Raw genomic sequence first — 22,650 nt, 5'->3', positions numbered from 1 at the left:
CTCACAACAACCTCCAAGGATATCCTAATGCAGCTTTAAAGTCTGTGGAGACCTGCTGATCTAAGAGCCCAAGGTCACAAGTAGGATTCACAGCTAAATAGTATTGTACCTAAGTAACTCTGGTCCACGGTCCATGCTCTCTGCCTACTATATCACACTGTCTACAACACAAGTTTGCGATGTTCAGCATATACTCCCAAAGCAGGTGCCTTATTTGTTCTATTGGCGCTTTCCCATTTTATGAGTCTTCAGAAAGTCAACTGGTGCAAATTTCTCTCTCTCTCTCTCTCACACACACACACACACAGTTCTGCTTCTCCATTGAAATCATAGTTACTGCTGCATTACTGAATCACTGCTGAATCATTGTTGCAGACCAAAGACCAATGACATAGTAGTATTCTTATAGTGCCTGTAAGACAGAAATATGCTCGGAAACTGACACACTGGGGGAAAGGGGAATTCTGGCCCCCTCGGTTCAGTTTTTAGCATACAATTCATGCTACAAAAGGGCTAAGTAATTATGGAAAAACACACTCTGTTTCCCAAGGGCAACATTATAACCCTGCCCAGTTTCTTAGAAACACTGGGTACACATGAAGGAATATTAGTCCTGAGCCAGACTAGTGGGTTTATACCCCTCCAACATTTACATACCCCTCAAAAAGTATGCTCTGTGTTCAGCAGGGACACTTGAAAGGCACAAAGCTGTTCACCAAGAGATTTTAGGATTCATTCATTACTCTTAAACTGAGCGTTCAGTATTTATAGCTGACTACTTTTCTACACTGCTTAGGATGATTGGCATGTGTTGCAAATGGCTGGTACTGTAAGGCTGAAATCCAGTGCACGCTTACCTGGGACTCTGAAATTAAGTCCCAGTAAACTTAATAAGACAGGTAGAAGATTTCACTAAATTTTTCACCAAGAGCAGAAGTCATTATTTTGAAGGCTCACAGTGTTATCGAAAATGGTGGCTGCCATTTCTAATTTACTAGTCAGGTGACCCATTAACCATAAACATGGATTACTGGGGGGGGGGCATGGCTGGCCACAATTATAGAACTATCACTATCCTTATTGAAAATCATTTTGGTTCTGTCGAGGCTTCAGGTCGTTCCCCTGATGAAATCTCAAAAAAAATCAACTTTTTGCTTTAAGTAAAATTGCATGGATCCACTAGTCCCAGGTTTTCCCAGTTTTGTCCTCTGTATGGAGAGTTTCTTCAACAGCCCTTGACTCCAGTGCTGTAGAGAATCAGATGGTGCCCACAGAATAACTTTACTAACAACCTACATTAATGCTTTCTGTGGGTCCTGGTTAGGGCTGTGAGCATCCCCATGGGGGGGGGGGGATATCTAGTCTTTGCTTTCCTTAAAAATACAGAGAAGCTCAAGCAGAAACTATCCCAAACTCCATTTTTTGCCTAGTGGCAACTATAAATTAGCTTACTGTATACCTACTGTTTTGTTGTGAATAATATACCTATTAGGGATCTTAAGCATAGTCATAGAAACCTAACATACAAATTTGGGAAGCAAATATTATTTCACAGCAAATATTTTTGTAGGAGAAAAAAAATCCCCCATTATTATCCATTAAGCATTATAAAAGAGAGAAACAGGTCTTTGGGTGCAGAAATTTACATTGTTCTCAGCATCTAGTAATTGGAAGTAGATTTGATTTCGATTTTTTTGCTGGAAAGCAAACATGCTTTTATTGGCTTGAAGAGATTACTGGCCAAAGTGCCATTTATCACAGTGGTACATATTGAACTCACAGCCGAGGAGTATTCCTTGCACCTTAGTATTAAAACGATGACTGGAGGTTCAATACATATGTTTTATTCATTGAAGATGATGTATAGTTTGGATTAACTCTCTGGACAATGTCATCAATCATCATAAGACAAGCTCCCAGTAGTGCTAGGGCATACTGTTGTACATAGATATGTTTTTACACCCAATTACATTGTGAATGATAATATGACTTCTTAAAGATATATACTGAACATTAATGACTCTAGTTGAAATAAATAGATGTTGCATAGTAGCAGTACCAGATTTGCTGGATTGTGCCCCAGTTTAAACCAGGCAGGTGCGCCAAGTATTGCGGACTGAGGGCTCTTCAGCCTCCCAAAAAATTCAAGGAGGGGGCTGCCCCCCTCCCCAAAAAAATCCTGTGGCCCTGCTCTGCCTCCTCCTCCCTGCCCGTTGTTGCACAGGTAGAAGGAGGCCAATTGTGGAGCCCGGCAGCTATGCTCCAGGATTGTGTGGCAGCAGCTCCCAGCGAGATCTCACAAGATCTCGCCAGGAGCAACACAATTCTGGTAGATGACGTTTAGGCCAGGTGGAGGTGACACCTTCCTGTTTCACCTCAGATGGCAAAACGGGACAGGCTGCCCCTGTGTAGATGCCATGCTGATACAGTATGTCTGGCTTAAAATACAAATCAGGCAACTAGGCAGGTAAGGAGCTTGAACAAATAGGGAAAACAATCAATCCTACTATTTTTAACAGGCCACATCATGTCACAGAGAGAGCATGAGAGCCAATGTTACAAGTTTCTATACTTGAGCACTAAATGCACAATACCATTTTGAAAGCGGAGCCATCTAGTGGCTAGTAGCATTGCTGAATCTGTGCTGCCAGAAGACATTGCAAGAAATGCTTCGCTAGAATTTATGAAAATAACCACTGTTGGGCCTTTTAAATAATGACAATATGGAACATCTTTTTTCTGTTCTTTTCTTTTCTTCTTTTCTTTTCTTTTCTTTTCTGTTCTGTTCTGTTCTGTTCTGTTCTTTTCACATATGTGTTCCAAATATTAAAATATATAGAGAGTCAGTTTATTGTCAGGACTTAATCACTGAAACAAATAAAGATTACAAACGTTACAATTGAGGTGTTGATATTAAATATACTGTACAATCTGTCTCCCTCAGTGTTCCTTTGAGTAGAGGAGATGGAGGAGTCTTAAAAGGTCAGGGGAATCTCTTTTTATGATGGGTATTCCAATGGTGGCCTGCATTTGCCACCAAGACAATGTCTCATTTAAGAATGCAGGTTCACGTTAAACCTCAGTATTGTTTTATATATTGTATATTCATTGTTTTAAATTAATTCTCTCTAGACAAAATAAAGTGTTGTACTACATTGCAGCCTCACTGTTAGGAATGAAGATAGAGGGGACAGTACAGGAAGGCCGACACACACAACTAAAATGGAGAGTATTCAAGTCATAGAAGAGTGGTAAGTTTGCTGTTTGTCTTCTCTAATTGCCTCTTACCCTAAACTATGATGGCTGCAATCTTCTGCACACACACTTGGGACTAAGTCCCACTGAACTCGATGGGCGGTATCAATGGCTACCTTAGCACAAAGATCTCTGTTTGTGCCATGGAACTTCCTTCCCTCTCCTCTTCCCAAATCTGCTCTGGACGGTTGGGGAAAACACAGAACAAATTGGGGAAGAAATGAGTAGAGGGGAGGGAAGTTTCATTGTGTAGCCAGAATAAGGTTACCAGATTTTTTTCAATGAATCCGGGGACACTTTTCAACTTCAATGGATTTTATATGGGGACTGATTTGTAAATCCGGGGACTGTCCCCGGGAAACGGGGACGTCTGGTAACCTGATGGAACTACTTTGTTGTGGCTTACTTCTGAGTAAACATGTACAGGATTGCACTGTTAGTTGCTTCACTGTGTGCGCTTTCCTGTAATTCATACAAAAGCAACAACCAGAAATCTGAGTTTCAGTCAGCTGGTCTTCATGTAATATAACAGCAAAGGATCATTGCTGATGCATGGTTGTGGTATAAATAAAATAAAATCAAGCATGCTTTCTCCTTTCTGTCAGCATATCAATGAATAATAATGCATTTTTTTCTGTGCAGAAAAATAACTGTAAGAAGCGCAATTAGATTCAGGGCTGTGAATGCTCCATACAAAAATAAGTGTGTGTTAAAACTCCTGTGTTATGGAAATACAAATTCTGTGCCAAGAAAAGCTGAACTCATCATCATGTATAAATTAGGAAATTGAATAAATTTTGCACACTGTCTCTTTTGCGTAATTTATTTTGCTTCTGCTTGTCATGGTGAGAAGCAAATAACTACATGAAGCCCTGAGCTCTGCTACCAAACTATTGGCATTCTTATTCATCCATACTTCTATGCCTTCTTACAGTTTAGTAAGTCACTGTTAATTTTATTATGTATATTTGTTTTTAAAACTGTTTATCAGTTTCTGATAATTACTATAATTACTTGCTGTTCTTAATATCCATTTTTAGCATTATTTTAATGTATATTTTATACTCTTATGTAAACTGCTTACAGGTATGGGCTTGTGTGTGTTTTTGTCCTCTCTCCTCCTTGTGCAATAAAAGGGGAGTGAAAGCTTCCACTTTCGCTGTTGAATAACCCACAGTTCCATGTTATGTATGAACCTAGAGAACTGTGGATAGTTATAACCAATGTTAGTTACAATGGTTTGATACATAACAGATTGTGAAACTAACAGGTTGCTTGTCAGTTAAGTAACAGGCTGTTAGTTTGTTAACTAACAGGTTGTAGAAACATGCTGGCAAGCGTGAGAGCAATTCCTACTGAAATCTCAGAAACCAGATCTTTTAATTAATGCAAGTAGAAGGCTCAAGAAGGCACAGTTGAAATTTTAATGGTCATCTGAGCTGGGTCTCTCTGTTGCATCTTCCATTGAGGATTCACACAACTGACAACACTCAGCTGAGGTTCCGGAAGAGCAGGGAAGTTCATCCCTTGTTCTGTCGTCAGATACATACCCATGTCACAATTATACTGATGTAGTTACCTTTCAGACATACATGCTGCCTTATACTAAGTCAGACCAGTTAGTTAATCTATCTAGATAGATAGTTAATCTATCTAACTCAGTGTTGTCTACACTAGGAGCAGACAGCCTTCTAGGCCCAAAGTAGCAGTGTGTGAGCTTTTGGATCCAGTGGATGTGGTTAGTGATAGGTGTGGCTGGAGCCAGTGTTGCCATACACAGAATTCACATGCACACAATATTATTTTTCTTTTGCCCCAATTTTTCCTTTCATTGGTTTTCATTAGCCTCCCTACCCTCTTTCATTTGCCTCCCTTTACAGCATCAATTCATTTCTGACATTATACCGCTGCTCCTCCCTTTTTATATTAGTTCAAGTTATTGGCCTAATCCTGTCTTATTGATAACCTTACTACATGCTATAAATTACAAACATAAGAGTATTGGAGCTTACTGTTGTTGTTGTTGTTAAGTTAAACTATTGCACCAATTCAAGATCTGAGATTTTAAAAAATTGCCTTCATGGTTTTCAGTCTAACTTTTTTCTTCCCTTTCCACTTCAAGGCAATGCCATCTTGTGGACAAGAATGATTTTTCATAACATAGCATCCATTAGTTTCAAAGAATGGTATCCCACATTTCTGGTCTTTATAAGTTGAAGAAAGGTTTTAATAATCCATTCCACAGCCATTTTGTTTATAGAAACAAATTTTAATATCCTTTTTAGAATTAATTCACACTTCTCATGTTTCACCTCTGGCCAACTCAAGTCAAAGAGTGCAGCTCTCATTGGAGAGGTTGTATGGTGTGTGGGTGTGTAAATGCATGCCGGGGGGGCATGCACCTGCTCTCCATCCATGCTTGCTGACTTGTCAGTTTGAGGAAATATTTGTTTTTGTGAGGTCTGCGCTTTAGGATTGGATAAGATTTGTATTTCCATGGGAGGCAAAATGTCTGTCCCTAATCCCAGCACTCATCTCTGACTCCTGTACATAACCTGACAACTTACTTCTGTCTTCTCTTTCTAAATTTGAATTGTTTGACTGCTAGCTTTTAGAATTAGGAACACTGAATAGTGTTGAATTGTTGTTGTTGTTGCTCTTGTCATTGTTTGTTTGTTTTGCAGCCAAAACCCTACAGAAGATGAAATCCTGTCTTGGGCTCAAAATTTTGACAAGATGATGAAAACACCAGCTGGTAGGAATATTTTCAGAGAATTTCTTCGAACAGAATATAGTGAAGAAAACTTGCTGTTCTGGCTAGCATGTGAAGACCTGAAGAAGGAACAGAACAAAGAAATTGTTGAAGAAAAAGCAAGGCTTATATATGAAGACTACATTTCTATACTTTCACCCAAAGAGGTAATACCATAAATTCCAAATTGGCATACAAGCTTGGGGTCAAATGTGGCCCCAGGCCCCTCGCTCTCTCTGGCCCTTGGAATTCTCTGAGGGCCATGCCCTTCATCTGTTCTGCTCTGCTCTGCTTTCCCCTTGAGTGTTTTGACTGGCCTGAACTATGATAATTCCCCTTGCTTGTTGGGTGAAGAATGGAGAGAGATATGATTTGTGCAGCTGGAATGCAGTCTACAAAAACAAAGGGGAAAGTTCCAAACCCCTGCCATAAAGGCTTGCAGTTGCCTTTAGGTTAGAAAGCATGAAGTAAACTCCTTCACAAGTGGTTGGTAAAGGCACCATAATTGATAAACTCTTTGCTGTAATGCTCTCTAACTAACAATGGGAAGTGAAAACAAGATGGCAGCAGTTGTTCAGCAAAGTGATAGTGCAAAGCAGGCATTATGCCTGACAATGGAGAGAGTCCTGGGAAAGGTTGAGGCAGAGGGTTGGGCTTGCTTTGCAACCAAACTGGACTGGAACAGATAAATAAATACCTGAAATGGTCCTATGTCTATGCTTTTCCACCCAGGCCAATGACTCAGTAGTTCAGGTTTGTATCATTCCATTTTCATTTGCATTGATTTAAAGAAACACAGTACATTTCATATCAATCATACAACTGATAAAGATGTCAAAGGGTTTATGACAGTCCTTCCATGTAGGCAAGATCCAGTTGGGCGCAACGGCAATTGAGTAAGACTGAAGCCTTTAAGTGAGATCTATATACCTTTCTTGAGTGAGGGCTTGATCAACTTCTCTTCCTCTTCTCTTTAGGTTAGTCTAGACTCACGGGTGCGAGAAGTGATCAACAGAAATTTGTTGGATCCCAATCCGCATATGTACGAAGATGCTCAACTTCAGATCTATACGTTAATGCACAGAGACTCTTTCCCAAGGTTTTTGAACTCTCAGATTTATAAGTCTCTTGTCGAAAGTACTGTGGGCTCTACTTCTGAAACTTAGGTCTGTTTGAGAGGGGCTGAAATCTTGATTTAGCTTTTGGGGTGGGGTGAGGGTGGGGATACTATTAGGATGAAGACAGAAGAAGCATTTTTAGAGTGGCGGGGCTGCTGTGGAAGCACCCTTGCTGCATTCAATCCAAAACGTACCTTTCTTCTCCCACGTCAACCTCTGGGGGGAAAAAAACCAGTTCTGCACCTTTGAAGCAGAGTCTGGCTGTGCACGGTGCTGATTTGCAGAGCCCACCCCCCACCCCGAGAAACCTCCCCCGCAATAGCTGGAGCAGTTTTGCACTTTAAGAAACGTATCCTTTTTCAATGAATAAGGTGACAAATGAGCAGATTGAACGCTGTGCTTTTTTAAAAAAAGAGAGAGAAAAGGTGGATGGCTCATCCATTAAATGGAGGGGGGAGCAAGACTGACAGCTGAGCCAGGCTTTACTTTGCTGGCATGTCTACGTCTGTCTTTTCGCTTGTGGGGCTGAGAGGAAACCAGGTTCACCCCACAGCCAAGAGACATGCTACGAGCTCTCTTTTTGTATTCCATCTGTCTTCACCTTAGTAGTTTACTAACATCTGGAACTGAGTTCCTGGAGAACTACAGTTTAGCACTACTCAGGCTACTGTGAAGAAAACAAATACACACAATGGTCTTTGTCTACATTTTACCAAGGTCCTTCATGCTTGAGTTTGGAAGGGGGAAAGAGTAGATTTGCTAAATAACCACTCGTTTCACACACTTTTCACAGCTGCAGTTGAGATTGCAATGACATGCGTGTCGTTTTATGAAGTATTTCCTTGTGTACCCTCACACAGCATGTGCAAAGCAAAAACTGCTTCATTTACCACTTTGTTGTTGCAATATTTAATCCAACAACATAAATTATATCGGTATTTAATAACATTTTGTGCAATATGGTCTTCCCGTACACACAGGAATCCTCTGAACAGGCCGAAAAGCAACTTGCATTTTTAAACAACATATGCGAACACTGTCAGAAACTAGCCCTGAAGTGTAGCAATGTTATTCCAAGTGCTCTGTGGAGGAAAATCCATTGCTATGGAAGACAGACAAGCTTTCTGTGTAAGAAGGAGAGAGAGATGGAGCATGTGTGTGTTATTTATCATTAATTTAAAAATTCAAAACAAGAGGTTCCTCTTGTTGACTGCCATAATTGTGGCATTTTCATTGCAGAGTTCAAAATGTCAAAAAAATAAACATAAACAAAGCACAATTACATGAAGGGATCCATGTTGGGGTTACATAGTATATGCGCTGACATTGTTTTTAATTGTGATAAGAACAGATAATCAATGTACATTTCAGATGTCGGATAATGTAACAGATTTATTAAAGACTGGCTATCCAGTTATCTCACGCTGCTGTGTAATGTTATGTAATTCAGCAAAGCAAAACAAAAACCCAGAAAACAAAAAAAAAATTAATGCATACACACAACCATGGTTGATAATTTACTTTTTTTAATTAAAAAGTTTAAATTTTTTAAAGGGAAAAATGCCTAGATGTAGCATTTCGGTCCACACTGAGGACTACTATTTGTCTGTCAGTCATTTTTTCTAAAAAGTGCTATCATATGAAATGGAATGTTCGTGTGTTTTCCAGGAAACTGAAACCAAATTGTTATTAAAAAAAAAAAAAAAAGGCTGAAGAAGACTATCTTCTGACCTGCCTAATTTTGAAGAATTTGTTGTGGAGTAGAAAAAGTTTACAGAGATTTAAATAAATATTAATTTAAAAAAAAAAAAAAGTGGCCCAAGAATGAGATCAGTGGGTGTTTTATTATCTTTGTTCTTTGTTCAAAAACAAAATCAGACAAACAAAAAGACTTCTTTTAAGCGCTAAAATGAAAGAGGGAACAAAGTAGTTCAGCCACCTTAAGCTCAGTTTACTTGGGCCATCTTTTTGCACAACCACTCTGGATTGAACGTGAGCTCAGGCACTGAGTAATGGGGCTTTTGTGGAACTCCCATTCATTGCTCTTGTGCGACGGTCGAGATTCCGGGGGGGGGGGGGGAATATACACACTCCCTTTGCTGCTAGTTTAGTTTTGTAGGTAGGTGCTTAATGTGGTTTTTTAAAAAAAATAATAAACTTTCCTGATTTAAATACATGCTTGGACCTTGCGAATAAATATCTAATCTAAAAATTGAAAGAAAACACCACACATTTTTCACAGCTGTTCAAACCAGTGGTGCGTGTTGACATATTTCCTTTGAGGAACTTTTTTAAAGCAGGCCATAGGGTTTTGAAGAGTTTTGTTTCAGTTTTTTTTTGACCATCCAAAACCTCAGTGATGCTTCTCCCTTAATGTCAGCCAGTTGACGTGGTTGGCCCTCGTTTAAAATAAACCTCACTGTGGTGTTAACTGAGTAGACTTTGGTTCTCAAATGTTGGCCTCTGGTCTGCAAGCTATTCCTAAAGGGCAACATCTCTGAAGGGCCACCAAGCATGCTGAGGTGCAGCCCCCCTCCCATCTTTAGGTGACATTTGACCCAGGGCTATGCTGAATAGGATGTCCTCAGAAGCTCCATTGCAGTAGCCAAAAGGACTCTCAACTGGAATAGGTATTGATTGGTGCAGAATAACTTTCAGAGCTGGATAGTCCTACCCCAGTCCTAAACATCTGCACCAGAAGTCCTTTTATCCATGCCAGCAGAATATCAGAGTACCCTAAATACCCCCTTCCTAAATCCCTTTTTGCTGGTGATTGGGCCATTCATATGTTTCCAAAAGGATCTTTCTTTCTTTCTTTCTTTCTTTCTTTCTTTCTTTCTTTCTTTTTTCTTTCCTCTCTTTCCTTTGCTACCTCTTCATTTTTAATTTATTGAACACATGTCAAAGGGCAGACGTGGGGAATTTTTGCTTATTATTTTACTTGAAATCTGTAGAAGTTTTAGGTGGGGGGAGGGAGGGAGGGAGGGAGGGAGATGCAGGCAATTTAGCTGCTCATTTTCTTAAGCTCATTTGGTTTTTTAGTAATTTATATAGAATTCAGGAGATAATGACTTTAAAGGGCTATTCTTTATTCCCTATGCAACTCTTTGGATAACTGTGGTAGTGTTTGACAAAATGGGGGTTTTAAAAAAAAAGAGGAGAGAGAATAAATAAATAAGAGGAAATTCTGCAAAGCAGAAAACATAAAAGGTCTGTTTACACTGGCGTTGCTGACTATCCTACCATAATCAGCACTTTTAAATATTGTTGTTTATGAAACTGTAGTTTAAAATGCAAGATGAATTATTTATAAAGGACATTCTTTTAATAAATATCTGTTTTGTCTGAAAAGTGTTATTGTGTTATGATATACTTTATTCATGTTGGTTAGTTATTTACCATTATGAATAAATTTTAAAGATATATTGATAGAATAATACCTTTGAAGATGTTTACAAAGACAGATTTTTTTCCCTAAATGGGGGTGGGAATGGGCAAGGGGAGTGGAACTGACAGAGAAATGCCTCCTCCTACTGTGAAATTCTCATTGTGAATGAAATAAATGTAAGATATGTGTTTTTTTCCTAACCAGAATTGATTTAACTGTGGTATTGCATATCAAGAGCACCACAGTTAATGTCATATTTACTATGGTACTCTGAATATATAGCACCCTTTCTGTATATATATGGTGTGAATTCAGGTTTGTTACAGTGTTTGAAACACAATTATCTCTGGTGCACACAACTAGGTACTATGTAATTAGAGAATACTGCATGTATACAACTTTCAATATTTAGACTTCATATTTTGATGTTACTATTTGATGGTGACCTGTTAATCAGAAGCTATCTTTATAAGATACTTTTAATACAGTAGGCGAGTTGTCAGTTTGACAGAATTTATCTTCTGAGGAAACTTAATGAAAACTAACTATAAGGGCCCAAAAACACCACCCTGAATTCTAGCATAGGATTTCATAGTATCTGTATTTGGGGGAGGGGAGAATGTATAGCATTTAAACAAACTTTTCATAAATTGGTTAGTGTGTTACATGTATTGCAATGAGACTGTGTTAACATTTCAGTCTATGTCCTTCTTCTTAAGGGGTCAGTAGACTAACCATACAACACTCCAAATGTTCTTCCTAGGAGTAGATGTATATTTTAAATGCACAGGATATATATGCCTTTTGCCATTTTTTTTTTAAAAAAAACCATGCAGGTTGTTGGTGTCAAAATCCTGTGGCTGCAAAAACAGCCAGAGTTTCTCCGTGCCACTTTTGCATACCTCAATCTGTTTTATGAAATTGATGCAGTATTGGCAATGTTTTAGACAGTAACATAATCTCATTGCTCTCGGTATATTTGCAAAATGTGAGCAGCCAATGATTAAACTTCTAAAAAGATTACCGTATTGTGCATGCACTATACAATAACTTTAAAACAAACAAACAAATGCCTACCTATACTTAACTACTTATAGGCGACAATAGATTTAAACTGTATTTACTTCCTGGATTTTGGATTTTCATGAGGCCACACATATATGAAATAAATATGAAACTTTTTATTTAAAAATGGCTATGAATAAATTATCTAAACACTGTGGTCATGCAAAAGCCCACACATGTCTCTCATTCATCTAAGTGCTGTTGATATTTCTTATTCCAACTAATCTTTTTATTGAATGTTTATAAGTAAGGGTGCTCTATGGACTGTGGCTTATGACAGCAATTTACTAGGCATTTGGGGTATAAACCAGAATCCATAGATGCAGTTGTATTAGCAAAAGGTGCTTCTACTCACTCAAACCAGGGGGGTCCTTAATTTCACTAGTTCTCCGTTAACATGCTAGCCCCCTTGCCATTTCCTGTGCTATTCTGGAGGATCCCCAACCTAAAAGAGTGGCTTTTTAGGGGCTCAGTGCTGCAACAGGAAGGAGGCGGAAAAGTGCCACTCTAGGAGTAGAACCAGATCCTGGAAGTTAAGATCTACTGTATATTGTAAGCTACCCACCCCATCACACATGCTGCCCACTTCATGCTTCATTTATCCTCTGGATGGAAGAGGATTGATTGTTCTGTACTGTTTGATCTCTCCTTTCCTATACTTTTTATATGGTTTTGATATATCCCAGTTAAAGTGAATTGAGGAATGGGGGAGGAATATCCAAGGTCTTGGGATCTAAAGTGTTGACAACTAGTAAAATTCTTAACAACACTTGCTGATACAGCAGGTAATATACAAGACATGTTAATAATTCGTTATTGTTTTTTTGTATTCACACTTCTGAGAGAATTTGAGTTGAAGGGGGAAATGTGTGAGGCCCCATAAGAATTAACACTAGCGGAGGGTGATTACAGACCACAGACACTCTCTCTGTATAGTTGTACCCCTGTACTATGGACAATAATTATTAATAAAATTTTATATTTTATACTTCAAATGGGAATCATTGTCTAATACATCAGATTTTTTTCCATCTCTGACTTAATCAGGATCTGTTTGACCCCAAGAGCAGATCAGTGCGATGAGTTAGAAAAGGGACTCATTTTAGAATATACTGCTGTATTTTGAGTCACACACCAATATAGGAGTTCATATACAGGGCTCAAGTATATTAACTATTTCTCCCAGGTAAACAATTTCCATGTTAGGGAGCAGCACAGAGCCGGATCTGGAAAATCCATAGGTGGAACTCTGCTCACAGTACACTCTGACTAAAGAAGGAGTGGAGATAAAGACAGAAATTGGTGGAAATCCTACACACACACCTTTTCCCAGTATGTCTCCTCTCCAGACCTTGGTCCTTCCACCGACAGAAGGAGCTGTTCAGTTTGCACAAGGGCAAGTCTGAATCTAACCTCATGACATAAACTTTCGCCAACTAGAGTCCATCAGATGCATGAAGTGTTATCCCTAAGTTGTTAGGTACACATGAAGGTGGAGAAAGAAAAATCTAAACAATATCAGAGAAAAATGAAATATGAAAACCCAGATGTTGAAAATTACATAAAGGTTAAATGTATGTAAAATAAGCACACTGGTCATTCACAAGGCAGCATTAACGGTAGTACTTATTCAGCTAAAGCATTTGTGCATGCCACTACAATCCCCAGCACAAAAACTATATAGTTTACTTCCATGGGCATAGGCAGTGCTCTTTTAGGGGGTACTCAATGGTACGCAGTACCGGCAACACCTCTCTCTTTTTGTTAAACAGTGTGGCACATACTGTAACAACTTCGTGGTGTGCCCCGGCACCACATTTCTAGAAAGAAAAAAAGCACTGGGCGTAGCTAGGATTTATGTCATGGGGGTCAGGCTTTATGTAAGGGGGCAGAACCAAGTTATCTGCAACACGATTGGTCCGTTAGTTAAGTATTTTTATTTATTTACTTGAATGGGGGGGCAGCTGCACCCTTCTGGCTACCTTCATCATGTTTACTTCTACTTCTGTTGGAGAGGTTCTCCTTGGTTCGCTGTGGGTAGGGCGAGGTGCAACACAAATTTAATTTTTTTAACCTGCTGTTTTGTGCAAATCTAGTATGCCGTTAGGGATGCGGGTGGCGCTGTGGGTTAAACCACAGAGCCTAGGACTTGCCAATCAGAAGGTCGGCGGTTTGAATCCCCCTGATGGGGTGAGCTCCCATTGCTTGGTCCCTGCTCCTGCCAACCTAGCAGTTTGAAAGAACGTCAAAGTGCAAGTAGATAAATAGGTACTGCTCCGGCGGGAAGGTAAACGGCGTTTCCGTGCGCTGCTCTGGTTCGCCAGAAGCCGTTTAGTCTTGCTGGCCACATGACCTGGAAGCTGTACGCCGGCTCCCTCGGCCAATAAAGCGAGATGAGCGCCGCAGCCCCAGAGTCTGCCACGACTGGACCTAAGGGTCAGGGGTCCCTTTACCTTTACCATTAGTATGCCGTTAAACGGGTGTTTCAAAAATAATGATAATGAAAAATTGACAACCAACACAGGTAAACAAATACCTGCGTTTGTTAGTCATCCCGGCACCTTTCAATTAATTGCCCAGAAACCGGGAGGCAACGGTTCTGGTTGGGTTACCTCTCTCTAATGTTTCATTTCATGATGTTTATAGAAAAGTTTGACTCCTTCCTCCCGTCGGGAGTCGCATCTTTTCGGCTTTTTCCGGATTTTGCTGCCGTTTCAGTGAATGGGAACTAGCAATGCAAGCCCTGCACGACAGTGCCCAATTGAACACACGACAACCCGTACCAGCAAAAGAAGCCCACGCATTATTATCCCCTACCTCTATCTCCCGCCTTTTCTCCGTAGAGCTCGGGGCAGCACGAGCGGCTCTTACAATTTCCACTCCCCCCTTATCCTCACAACAACCCTGCGATGTAGGCTCAGCTGAGTGTCTGCACAAGCCCACTCAGTGAGCCTCGTATCTGGTGTGTGCGTGTATGTGTGGACTGGAAACCGGGTATTCCCTGGCCATGGTCTTAAAGAAGCTCGGGAATGAAGCGCTTCGGTGATTTGCCAACGCGGTTCCTACCAGGCATAGAACGACGTCCAAATGTGAACCCGAAGTGAGGGCGGTTCGTATTGCCCGCTTTTGTTTTAACTCTATGCTGGACGCGGGGCCAGTTCGTTTGTTTCCGGAAGTTGCCGGCCTCGTGACCGGAAGCGGAAACTTTCCGGGCAAGGGAGGGCGTAGTTTGCCGTCGGCATGTGGCGGAGTGTTGCGCGCAGTCTGTTGTGGCGGCGGCAGCACCAGCAGCAGCAACGAAGGTGGAGGTCGCGCGCCTCGTCTTCTTCGCCGCTCGCCGTTGCCCTCGCGCCGCGGCGGTGGGAGGCGACGGCGCCTCGGCGCTCCGCCAGCAGCCAGGCTGGCTTGCGTGAGCTATTCGAGCTGCCGGCGCTGCAGCGCTTCCTGGAGCGGCAGCAGGAGGAGCCGGGGCTGCTTCGCGGGGCTTCCTGGCCGGACTTGGCAGCGCGGATTCGCCTCCTGCGGGAGAAGGAGCAGGAGCTGCGCGACACGGAGCGCCTGGCGCAGGAAGGTGAGGCCGCCTCGGCAAACTCCGTAGCCAGAGCCCGCTTGGCGCTCGTTGCCCTAAGCCGCAGCTCTGTGGCTCCGCAGCCGCCTTCAATGGCTGCCCCACGGCTTGCTACCTGCCTGCACCAGAGGGAGAGAGGCGAGTCTTCAAGGGCTCGGCTCTCTCCTGCAGGGACCATCCCATCTCGCCGTCATGAGACGCTATTAGTACCTGCATTTAGTGCATTGAAATTCTTGTGCAGGGGCCGGGTATTTTAGTTGTATTATCGTTACAGGAATTATTTGCTAACAATACCTGTATTCTAGATGAACATGAAGATTTGCGGAAGCTGGCGGAAAAAGAAGCTGTTTCCTGTCAGGAAGAGATAGCAGAATTGAAACACCAGGTACATAGCTTCCTTTTTAAATTAATTTTATTTAAAACATTGCTTTTCATTGTGGGAACAATTCCAGAGAGGAATATGATATACAATATTATTTTCATACTTTGGTTACTGAACGCCTGGAACTGGTTACGTTTCGGCTCCCGAACGATAGAAAACCAGAAGTGAGTTTTCTAACGCTTTTCGGAAGCCGAACGTCCTTCTGGTTTCTGCAGTCAATCGGAAGCTGTGCCTTGGTTTTCAAACGGTTTCGGGAGTCGAACGGATTTCTCAAACGCATTCTGTTCGAGAACCAAGGTACAACTGTATATATATTGATTATTGTTCTTATTGCATGTGTTCCAGCAAGGTATGTGATAGGATACTGTTGGCTGAAGATTTTATTTGGGTAGAAAGGCATCCCTTTTTCGTTACAGATTGTATTGCTTTTGATTCCTTCAGAAGAAACAGATAGAAGTGATCTCATCATGGAAGTGACTGCTGGAGTTGGAGGGCAGGAAGCAATGCTGTTCACAGCAGAGATGTTTGATATGTATCAACAGTATGCTGCATATAAAAAGTGGAATTTTGAAGTTCTGGAATATGCTTCTAGTGACATAGGTAAGTAACCAGTGCATATACCGCTGTTACCCTACACCTTACATTGCTGCAGGGGACATCTTATTTTTTCTGCTGCTAAATATGAGTGTTGGAGTATGAATGGTTATATATCATTGAAATCCAGCAAACCTGTCTAGGAATCTTGTAGAGGTTTGCCCAGTATGCACCTAGTGTTTAAAGATGCATGCACTCTTGTATATGACAACCACATGAGTAAAATGAAAATAGTAGCATAAAAACAGTGTGAAGCTGCCTTCAGTAACCCTCTTAGAATACTCTGCTGAAGAAATTGCATCCAACAATTATATCCAGTTAGATCCAACAACAACTGGAGGGCCAGTTCCTTACCCTATTATATGCTGTTATAATAATTACCTAGTTTATAGGAATATTATATGAATTAATGAGTATTTTCATAGGTTGGCTATGATAGGCCTTTCCACAGCTGATTGCACTAAGTAATGGACCAAAGATACGGACCAGAAGAGTGTTGGAGGCAGAAAACTGTGATTAATTGGAAACTTCCTGGTTTGATCGTTGTGGCGTTAAGGGGCTGCATGTGCAGGCGAAGGCACAAACCATGGGCATGAACATATGTCTGGTTAATAAGATCAGAGATGACTGTCTGAACTTAATCAGTGTAAAAGCAATAATATACATGAGTGGGACCCCCAACAAAATACTGTGGTGTGGAATGCTCCTATTTAGTGTTCCAGCCAGTTCTTTCTTCTTTCAGGATGTTCCATTCCTTTTCTTCTGCTGGTTTTCTGCCTTTACTACTCCAACAGACACTCAGCATTCTCTGGCTGCTGTTCATGTTCAGTCCTTAATGGTTTGGCTTTATTTGAGGGTGAAGTGGGGTGGGTGGTGGGCGTCTTAGGTTCTTTATGCTGATGAATTTTTCTACTTCTGCCAACCTTAGGGTTCTCCTTAGCATGGTGATACCCCCTTTAACTCAACAACACACAAGTTTGCTATCAGTATATCCGGTTATTTATAAACTTTCTAGGAACGGGGCAAAAATTAATAACAAAATACAAACTCTGGTTGTAAGCTTAAATTAATCAGTCACAATATAAATCCTTCAGTGAACTTTTCCAAATGGATTGTACTATACAGTTACAGTGCATTTTTATTTTTATTGAAGGTGGTTTGAGACATGCATCTGCTGTTATAGGAGGCCTCGACACGTATAAACAGATGAAGTTTGAAGGGGGCGTACATCGTGTCCAGAGAGTGCCTAAGACAGAAAAGCAAGGACGCATTCACACCAGCACAATGACTGTAGCAATTTTACCACAACCAGATGAGGTATGATACAGTTACACTGTTGCAGAGTTGCAGGACTAGATGACGCTAAGGTCCCTTTTCAACGCTACAATTCTATGATTCTGAGTAGGTGCTCAAATATTCTGCTTTCAGATATGCTCTTTTATGTAGACTTACTATGCTCAGAATAATTATTGATTTTATTACTTGATTATTTCATTTATAATCCACCTTTCCGCCAAGGAGCTCTAGGTGGTATACATAGTTCTCTGCAGAAGGCAGCTTATTGTTTCGGAAGAGTGTTTTAAAGGGTGGTGGGTGGCCCAGGTGTCAGTGAAAAACTTGCTTTGTCATTTTAAATAAGAATGATTTGTAAATTGAATTATCTGCCATTCATTTACAAAGCATAAGTTGAGTGTGTCTCTTTCACATTGCAGATAAATTTGACAATTAATCCTAAAGACTTGCGTATTGAAACTAAACGAGCCAGTGGAGCTGGTGGTCAGCATGTAAATAAAACTGATAGCGCTGTAAGAATAGTCCATATTCCCACAGGTACATTATAACTTTCTTTCTACCTTGGTGAAATCTGTTTCTGCATATTATGATTTACACAAACAGTGAGCATGGTTTAGTAGCAGTACAAATGCTATGTAGGCAGAAGATTCCAGGAGTCAGTGTGGATACTGCTGCCAGTCAGAGTCGATGGACTGAGTGGTCTCATTCAGTGTCAGGGGTCACTGTTGCTCTCCCCTTCTTACTGCCATTGTTGGGCCACCTCTGAGTGGCTGCAGACCTCTGTGCCTGCCAAGGACATAATACACAGGTGCTAGGAAGCTGCAGACAGGCTAGAAGACTGGTAGAAATGGTGGGGTGGAATTAACTGGAAGTGAGGGGCAGAGACACAGAGGGCTGGTGGCTGGAAAATAAACCAAGAACCTGAGCATGGGGTGAGGTGGAGGAAACAAGAGGATACAAGAACCTAAGGAGACGGAGAGGTGGGCAGGAAGTAGTTAATAGTGTGTAGGTGGGAAGCAGGTGGTGTGTGAGAGGGAGACAGTGGAAAAAGCATGGACGTAGGCAGCAATGCCCCTAAAATGAGAACTGGACAAGCCACCAGAGAGAAACAAATGGCATGCAGAATGCAGAGGTCACAAAAAGCCTGCACACATTACCACTGCTAGATGAAGGTGTTTGGCCCAGAGATGCTGACCCATGGAAGAAGCCACCTGCTGACCAACCCATGCAGCATAATGCAGAGAAGCAAGAAGCTAGTCTTGACTTTGCATTACCCACCAGGGATCACTACCCTAGAGAAAGCTCTGAGAACACCTTAATTATATAAGGTGTTAAAAAAACAGACGGTGAGCAAGTTAGCTTTGTGCCAGGGAGATTCATGGAATGGGGAGGTGTTGCGTCCTCCTAACTGAGTGACACTCATTGTAAGGCAACTTCATATATACATGTCAGAAAACCTAGGATTGCCACCAGTACTGCTTCTCCAACAAGTATATTTGGGTGACTAACACATCCACAAATACATAATTTCCATTCATATTCAAGACTTTTGCATGTACAGGTAATAAATATGGCGTTAACCTGTGAATTCAGTGATACCTTAATCTATTTTTTTTTTAAGCTACGATTATCAGTGGCCTCTACATGAATTTCCACTTTGAACTACAGTTTTTACCAACCATAAGTGTGAATTCTGTAGATAGTATTTGAATTCCTGGAGTATGTGGGAATTAGTTAACAGTGCAAAGGGTTTGTGTTTCCACATTTAACCTCTTTTGATGCTATTAGCAACAGACAAGTGTACCTTCTGAATAACCTACCAGTAGTAAAGCATAATCACAGCAAGGTCCTTCCTTTCTTACAAATCTACTTAATATTTAGCTTTTCCTATTTCTCTTTTCCAGTCCTCAGTGCCTTCCCTCTTTTCTGCTTTAATTGAAACATAGCATAGCAATGTATTTGTTTTTTTTCTGTTTGGGGCTAAATGCCTACCAGACTTCCTGCTTCTAGTGCAGGGTTGACTAACCTTTGAGTATCCAGATCCTTTTGGATTCCAGTTCTTGTTAGCATAGTCGGGGATGATGGGCCCTAGGAACAGTGCTCTGTTCCCACTGGAGCTTATGCTTTCGTTTTGCTATCTTGGTAATCACCAGGCTTCACATTGCTGCCATTACAGTAGCATATACTTCCCCAAGCCCTGAGTTCAGAAACTAGCAGTTGTGTAACTTAAATTGCTTGTCAGATCTCACTATGCTCCTTGAAAGTTGCCCTTCACCCTTCCCTTAGCACTCTTTTTGTTTTTGTCTGACATCATTTTTCTTGCTGCTGCAGGTGTTGTGTCTGAATGTCAGCAGGAAAGATCTCAAATAAAAAATAAAGAAAAGGCTATGAAGATCCTTCGTGCCAAGCTATACAGTATCAAACTTGAAGAAGAGACCAGAAAAACAGAAATTGCTAGAAAGATTCAGGTAATGTTTAATTTACTCTTCATCAGTGCCTGGAAACTTGAGTTTAAGTTCTACTGGGACAAGTACGTACATCAAACATGACAAGAAGGCATGAGCTGATGATATAATTGGGCTGGAGGGCGCAAAGAAGAAATTACAGCGTGAAGTTTGGAATTTTAATAGGCATTGTGTGGTGGAGAAAAAAATAGGTTTCTTAAAAAGCACAGTGATGTAGAGTAATTTAATAATTAAGTGAACATAAAGCTTACCAGCAGGTCTGCTAATATCCTTAAGTGTAGCCCTGAAACTAATGACAGTACTTATTAGTGTGCACCCCGACTTTTATAGGTGTGCTCAGAAGGCGAGGAAACTGCCCTCACAGTTCTTCTGGTAGCACCTTGGGCAGAGAAGGTGTGGTATAGTACTTGGTCTATTTATGCAGGGAAAATAAGTTTCCTGTAGTACTTTCCTTGTTAAGTCTTCATGCCATACATTTGCATCTCTAATATGTTTTCAATCCAATCCGTGCATGTATCTGAGCTCTTGTTCATGGCACAATAACCCAGTTAGTCGCCAAGGAACTAGATACAGCATTCTCTTGTTTTCTTCAAATTCTGGCAAGGTGTCTCTGAGAGCCCAAGGCACCTCCAAGTGCATCTGCTCTTCCTCCTGTTCCCTTTAAAAGTTTGACTGGCTGAGAGAAGTGATGCCTCAATTTGTCAGAAGCAGGAAATGTTATAATAGATGCACTACACATGTTCTGTTTCTCTTATTTACAGTAGTTGCTTTTTAGATGTAAGCATAATGGAGAGAGCTATAAGCCTCTCCTGTTACACTACATTTATTTATTTTGCTCAAGCAATTTAGAGTGTAAGCTATTCAGGGTGAAGGCTTATCTTCTGGGTCTTTTTGGTTATGTTAACTCTGTAAAGGATTAGGTATACATATATATATATAAAAACCCTGATCAAATTTTTCTTTTTCTGATTAGACTGGGTCCAGAGGAAGGTCGGAGAAAATCAGAACCTACAACTTTCCCCAGGATCGTGTTACTGATCACAGAATAAGCAGATCAGTGCATGACATTGAAAGGTTCATGTTGGGGGAGGAACTGCTAGATGACATGATAAAGTCCCTAAGAGAATATGCTGATTATGAGACTGTATTGGAAGTTATTTCTGAAAGTGATCCAACCAGGCTGAGATGATCTGCCCCACAGGTACAGAATGCAACCAACTAGCTTGCTGCATCTGCTAGCTTTGGACCTACCTGACACTGAAATATCTCTCTTTCCGTGAAAAAGGGTGAAGTTAGCATTATTCTCAAATTGCTTTTTCAAGCAGACAGCTGTGATGGTGCGCTAAGCAAATTGACACTTGAGACAGATTTTTGAGTAGACGCTGGTACTGTACTCTTCAGAGGTGGGCAAGAAATTGAGAACACACTGACAATGAATAGCTTTTTTACAGCGAAAATCATTCAGTGCAATAGGAAAGCTAACATAATGTTTTAAGTTATTACAATGTTGATACCTTAATCTAAAACTTGGAAGAAATTCTATTGTTTTCAGTGGCACTTGGATTTGTCACCACATGTAAATTTGAATTTATTTATTGTGACATTGTTAGAAAATTATACATAAGATTCTAACAGCCGTGCTGCCATAGCAAATCAGAGGATTGGGTTTTTGCTGGTTGCCCCTCTGTTATGTTAAATGAAACTTCTTTAAAATCTGAGCCTACTTGTGATGAATCCTTTGGCTCAGTTATGCACATGTATCCCGTGAGTAAAGAGAACACTGTTACACTTTCCATCCTGCTGTCTAAATAGCTGGTCACCCCATACTTACATGTTCTAGTTTTCCACCACGCATGGAAATTTGACTGGGAACTTTAGAACCTTAGAGCCTGCCTAGAGGTAGCCAGCTGGACCTCATTTTCTATCATCCATGACCACTGGCCAAGCTGACCAGGATTGATGGGAGTTGGAATATAACAATGCCTGAAGGGCATCACATTGGCTATTCCCTAGAGCCTGCCTTCAAACAAGAAGGAAGAGTCTAGGTCTCTGGTATTTTAGCTGCTATCTCGTAACCCAGAAATCTAGAGGAAATGAGGAGCCTATTGTTCACAGGCAAGTGCCTAATGGCTGGTTTGAAAAGAATAAAAGTCCTCGCTTTATATGGCAAGTCTTTAAAAGGACAGACTCAAATGCTCTACTCTTCCTAGCTGCAGAGGTCCAAGATCATCTTCACAGCTTTCCAGTGGACTGTTTAACTCCTTGCCTTGAGGCAAACTCCGATCAAATTAGCTTTCTATATACGGAGTTCCTTTTTCTGTGCTTTTCACACCTGTGACTGTGCTGTGAAAAAAACTCCACTGGATAATCTGCTCTGAAATTCTATCTACAGTGAGTTGACAGGAATTTGTTAAATAGGGATGGAATGTCGGGGGACATCCAACAAAGTTGTCCCATTAGCACAAGGATATCTGTCTTTCTTTGTGCCCCACTTAATCTGCCTTTGGGCTTTCCCAAACCCTCTGGACCAGATTTGGGGGACGGGCATGCATGAAGGTGAAGCTCCATTGCACAAACCAATTATTGTTGGATATTGCCCCCTGACTTGACTTTCCTGTGTACAACCTTGCAGTAGAAAGCTTTCAAGAAGAATTTATTTTGATAGTTCTCATTTTAAAAAAAAATCAGCTACTAATAAGAAAACACACCCCTGCACACAGTCCTGTAGCAATATCTTCTGCATGTTTCAGGCTGAGGTAATCTAATAGTG

General features: G+C 40.9%; 2 protein-coding genes across 8 annotated transcripts in view; both read left to right on the top strand.

Annotated features, from left to right (window-relative positions):
* Positions 1–10,090, top strand: part of RGS17 (regulator of G protein signaling 17) — a 62,076-nt gene extending 51,986 nt beyond the window's left edge. For 2 of the 6 annotated variants that reach the window (XM_081854402.1, XM_081854398.1), the window contains 3 exons: positions 3,174–3,251; positions 5,940–6,174; positions 6,985–10,090. In XM_081854402.1, coding sequence (XP_081710528.1) covers positions 3,223–3,251; positions 5,940–6,174; positions 6,985–7,173 — 453 coding nt within the window. In that variant the 5' untranslated portion in view covers positions 3,174–3,222 and the 3' untranslated portion in view covers positions 7,174–10,090. Of the gene's footprint in view, positions 1–3,132; positions 3,252–5,939; positions 6,175–6,984 lie in introns of all 6 variants that reach the window. The other 4 variants (XM_081854397.1, XM_081854401.1, XM_081854400.1 and 1 more) reach the window with 2 other exon arrangements.
* Positions 10,091–14,818: 4,728 nt separating this feature from the next.
* MTRF1L (mitochondrial translation release factor 1 like) lies at positions 14,819–21,673 on the top strand (the record flags this gene model as incomplete). Of its 2 annotated transcripts, XM_081854377.1 has the most annotated exons (8): positions 14,819–15,149; positions 15,452–15,531; positions 15,945–16,128; positions 17,276–17,439; positions 17,835–17,952; positions 19,747–19,883; positions 20,854–21,081; positions 21,166–21,673. In XM_081854377.1, 7 exons carry the CDS (start codon positions 14,819–14,821, stop codon positions 21,067–21,069), a joined length of 1,230 nt encoding a protein of 409 aa, XP_081710503.1. In that variant the 3' UTR covers positions 21,070–21,081; positions 21,166–21,673. The 2 variants fall into 2 exon arrangements, with proteins under 2 accessions (XP_081710503.1, XP_081710502.1); XM_081854376.1 differs by having other exon boundaries at positions 20,854–21,673.
* Positions 21,674–22,650: the final 977 nt, after the last annotated feature.

The sequence above is a fragment of the Podarcis erhardii genome (genome assembly GCF_964252035.2).
Source record: "Podarcis erhardii genome assembly, chromosome: 3".
Lineage (NCBI taxonomy): Eukaryota > Metazoa > Chordata > Lepidosauria > Squamata > Lacertidae > Podarcis > Podarcis erhardii.
Note: the sequence above shows the minus strand (reverse complement) of the source record. Positions and strands in the feature narration are given on the sequence as shown.